At 33.0% G+C, this 4,862-nt stretch overlaps 1 protein-coding gene across 1 annotated transcript; it reads right to left on the bottom strand.

The window, feature by feature from the left end:
* Positions 1-653: 653 nt before the first annotated feature.
* On the bottom strand, positions 654-3,164 carry LOC306884688 (cytochrome c oxidase subunit 5B, mitochondrial-like). Its single transcript, XM_079440792.1, has 4 exons — positions 2,955-3,164; positions 1,237-1,307; positions 1,050-1,149; positions 654-931 (listed from the first exon to the last, which is right to left on the bottom strand). The coding sequence occupies exons 1-4, from the start codon at positions 3,049-3,051 to the stop codon at positions 819-821; spliced, it is 381 nt and encodes a 126-aa protein (XP_079296918.1). The 5' UTR covers positions 3,052-3,164; the 3' UTR covers positions 654-818.
* Between the last annotated feature and the right edge of the window lie 1,698 nt (positions 3,165-4,862).

Raw genomic sequence — 4,862 nt, 5'->3', positions numbered from 1 at the left:
TGATGTGGTGATTTTTTTCCCCCCATGTACTTTAGTTGGATTTAGTGGATTGTAAGAAAGCTTGTTGCCACCATGAATTGAGAAACTTAAAATTTTGATTTAAAAAAAATGATAGAAACTCGCAATTCTCAGAAAAGAAAACTGAATTATTCAATTTAAACTGGCAATTCTGGGAAAAAGTCTACAGTGTGAGATAGAAATTGCAATATAGGTTGCATATATTTAATCACAATATATATATTGCAATTATCTTTTTATTTTATTATTTGGAAACAAAAAAAACAATTGCAGGTTATAACCTCAGAAGTGACATGAGCAATATAAACATTTTGAATTGTAAAAGATAAACGCGAGAAATGCAATTCTGAATTTAATCCTGGGCATTGCAAGAAAAAAAGTTGCAATTACCTCTATTTTCAACATTTTTTCACATTACACAAGTTTTTGTTTACATAATATGTGTGTTCTGTGTATATTATGTATATAAAAATACACACACATACAGTATATTTTGAAAATATTTACATGTTTATATACATTTATATTTTATATAAATATGTAATATATAAACATATATATTTCTTAAATGTATACATGCATGTGTTTGTATTTATATGTACATAATAAATATATGCAGTATACATGCATGTATTATGTAAACAAAAACTTTTATTTTGGATGCAATTTAATCATTTGACAGCACTAACTGTAATGGAACCCAAAAACTGACGCATTGATTGTATTAAATAATTTTATTATTGACTCCTGTACATGTTTGGCATAGGCACGCAGCGGTTTAGGTGTTTGTGTGGTCCAGCTCAGTGTGGCAGCTCATGATGGACCAGTTTGTAGTGCGAGCCGCAGGAAGGGCAGCGCTGAGGGTTTCCCTCGTGAAGCCAGAACCAAACAACTGCAGTGTTGTCCTCCTCACCTTCACGAGACGACACACAAACACATCTTGTGTTTAGAACGGTTTCCTCATTCTATTTATGCATAAATTGTAGCTAGTCAGTTTGACCAAGTACAAGTGCATTGTGTGTGTGTCTTACAGAGGCAGCCGACCAGCCGTTTGGTATTGATGCTGGGAACGATATGAGGGTCGTCTCTGCTTCCAGTGTATTCCTTTGGCTTGAATATGCTGTATGGATCCTGTATAACAGATGATAGGTGGTTCAGAATGAAAACTACACACTCACCAAAGCTTACGGTCAAACAGAATGTCAGTGTGTGTTTTACCTGGCCTTTCTTCATGGCCTGCAGGATGCGTCTCTCCAGCCCCGCTGCCTGCTCTTCATCTGTTGGAATACCTGAAAAACAGAACACATAATCCATGGTAAGACGGTGATATGCTTGAGTAAAAGCGGACAGGGGCCCTAGAGGCGTTGTTTTTCAATCCTGGTCCTCGGGACCCCACTGCTCTGCACATGTTGTATGTCTCCCTTATTTAATATACCCAGGACCAGGATTGAAAACCACTGCCCTAGAGGACAAAAAATAAGGGAAAATATCTTCCATTAATACAGTCATGAAAAAAAAACAACTCATTTAATTGTAAGAGAATACAGTAAACATTTCATGTACAGTTAAATATAACCTATTAAACCCCCATCAAATATTCTCATTGAAATAATAATGGCATTATGTCATAATCTGAAATTTATCCTCAAGGAATCAAAGAATCTTCCAAGAAATAAATCAAATTAAATTTATAAACTTTATAGTACAAATACATGTACAGCGAGACAGAAGAATCACTTTATGAAATAATTCTATTTTAATAATCAACGTTTTTATAAAGTGGTAAATTAATGTTTTTTTTTTTTTACTATAAATTTGTTTTTTAAAGTTTATTAATAACAAGCATATAATGCTTGGCAGAACATGCACATGCATACACTGAAAATGTTTAAAGTAAATTTCACAATGATTTACAAATAAATGTCAAGAAGCTGAATTTTTAAGACTGGATTTTTTTTTTCTCTTGTAAAAAGTATTCCAATCTTTTTACTAATTTTTTACAGTGTATATCAGTGTTATTTTATAATATTTATTCTTTGGTGGGAACAAGAAAAAAACCTGAATTGCACAATATAACTTATTTATTACACTTTATTTTGTTTTAATTTTAAAGCTGCAGTCACTTTTTGTCTTTTTTTACTTTAAGTATGTATGGTATAGTTCTTATTTGAGCTATTTTAGCACAGTACAAGTTAACCTAAATGAAAATGAGTATTTTTTTAAACTTGCTGTAAACGTTTTATGTATTTTATTTCAAGTAACGATTTAATGGTTTTAGTTCAAGCTTAGTTAATTATAACAACACTGGTGTGTATGAATTATTTTTCATTACTTCTACATGCATGTGTACATTCACTAATTACACATTAGTTATACAGGCAGTATATACTACAATCATGCTAATGTTACTAATTTAAAGAGTGTCACCAGCATGTTGCTGGAAATAGTTGTTTACACTCGCACTTGGTCTCGAGGCTGCGATGACACGATGTGTCCACCAGGTGTCGCCAAACAGCGGATAAATAAAGCGGCGCTCTCGCTTTGCCTCGGAGCGCCATGATCCGCAGTAACTGGCACACGAACATGAGTTTAGTGCCAAGAAAGGCCAGAGCTCGTCCTCCACAGTATAAAGAACAAATGACCTTGATTAAACGCACTCCGTGTATATCATACGAGCCTCCACGTTACCGCTTTAAGTCATGTCTAGCGTATTTAACACTACTTTTAAGTGTAATTTAATGTTGTTCAGATATCACTAAGCAGTTTCATATGTCCGATCTGTGTCTTTCTGTCTTGTGACAGCATGTCTCTGTATAAGAGCATATGTCACTCTTTCCAAAATATCGAAAAGGACAGCATACTGCTTTATTTTTGTACGTGCATGAATAATATCAGTAGTTTCTCGTGCTTCCTAATAATTCTTGAATGTCTCTTACCTTTACCAGCCATCGCACGCTGAGGAGTTTTCATTAAATGCTTCTGTCTTCCCATCAGAGTCAGGCGACAGGCTCTCAGGAGGATTTTGCTTGCCATCTTGACTTTAAACCTGCGGTCTTCTGCGCGCACAACTGTATGTGAACTGGAGGCGGTCAAAGTCAATGGAATGATTGACACGAGGGACTGACCAATCAAAGAGAGGATCCGCTGGACTCTGACCAATGAATGAAGAGCGGACAGGTGTGTAACTGGAGAGGACAGTAAAAGTGAAATCTGTTCCCACTGTCACAAGGAAAACAGACAGATTTAACAGATCAAACTAAAATATTCAAATAGAGACGAAATAAATAAATATAAATAATAAATGAATGAAAAATGCCTTTAGTCACGTCAGAAGGAAAACCCACAGATTTAAACAGACTAAATAAATAATAGTCAATATATTAGTGAAAAAAGCGACAGATTTTAATAATTAAATGAATAAATATATTTAAACAGTTTAAATAAAAAAATAAAATAAAGTTAAAACGTTACCATGGACCACAAAACCAGTCTTAAGTGTCAATTTTTCAAAAACATGACCTGAAAGCTGAATAAATAATCTTTCCATTGATGTATGGTTTGTTATGATCGGACAATATTTGTCTGAGATGCAACTATTAGAAAATCTGGGATCTGAGGGTGCAAAAAAATCCAAATATTGAGAAAATCACCTTTAAAGTTGTTCAAATGAAGTTTTAATGCATATTACTAATCAAAAATTAAAATTTTGATATGTACGGTAAGAAATTTACAAAATATCTTCATGGAACATGATCTTTACTTAATACCTTAATGATCAGAATGAGAATGAGCTTTATTGGCCAGGTATGTTTACGCATACAAGGAATTTAAATAAATAAATAATAATGAATGAATGAAAAATGCCTTTAAGTCACGTCAGAAGGAAAGCCGACAGATTTAGATGAAATAAATTTAAAAATGAATAAATAAAATAAAAATAATAGTACATTAGTAAACAAAATTGACATTTTAATAAATAAATGAATAAATACATTTAAACAGTTTAAATAAAAAATAAAGTTAAAATAATAGATTAATGAAAAATGCCTTTAGTTCCATCAGAAGGAAAAAATCTACAGATTTAAGAAGAAAATTAAAAATAAATAAATACAATTAAAATAATACACAAATACATAAATGTAGTTCTGTCAACAGATTAAATAAAAGCATTAAAAAATGTGAAACACTCCATTATGACGAGCTGCAGCTCAAAATACATGTTAGATGGAAATATTGTGCTTTATGATGGAGTTTGTAGCTTAATTCACTAGATTTGAAATAGTTTGAGCTGCAGTTCAGTTCAATAGGAAATCAGTTTAATTCATCCAGTCTCTCAACCATTGAAGTGAATGTTCAGTTTATCAGTATAAATATTTGAGAGATTATTGTTAATTATCTGATTGTATTAGTAGTCTATATGGTCAATGTAAGAAGAGCAAATGGGAGAATCAGATGAACACAAAACAGCAGAACATCATGAAGTTAAAGAGGTAAACTTTATCATTCAGCTGAACTGTGCTCGTATGTTTCACACACTTCAGCTCTTGTTTGTTCTTACTCTGCACATGTATAGAGTCCCTGACCGTTTATTTCTTTAACTTCTCAGCTTATATCAGTGGTGTAGCCTATTTCAGATGCACCCGAAATTACAACAACAGTGCTTCCATACATATATTTAATCGTTTGATCAGAATTATTGTGAGGGACAATACAGTAGTCACTGGATATGGGTGGGACATGTCATAGCATCCAGGGATGGATTTACCTTTTATGGTGAGATAGGCAAAACTCATTTTTGGGCCCCCTTGGGCAAACAAACATATTTCGTAATCAGTGGAAACTGT

The sequence above is a fragment of the Barbus barbus genome (assembly GCF_936440315.1).
Source record: "Barbus barbus genome assembly, chromosome: 18".
Classification (NCBI taxonomy): domain Eukaryota; kingdom Metazoa; phylum Chordata; class Actinopteri; order Cypriniformes; family Cyprinidae; genus Barbus; species Barbus barbus.
Note: the sequence above shows the minus strand (reverse complement) of the source record. Positions and strands in the feature narration are given on the sequence as shown.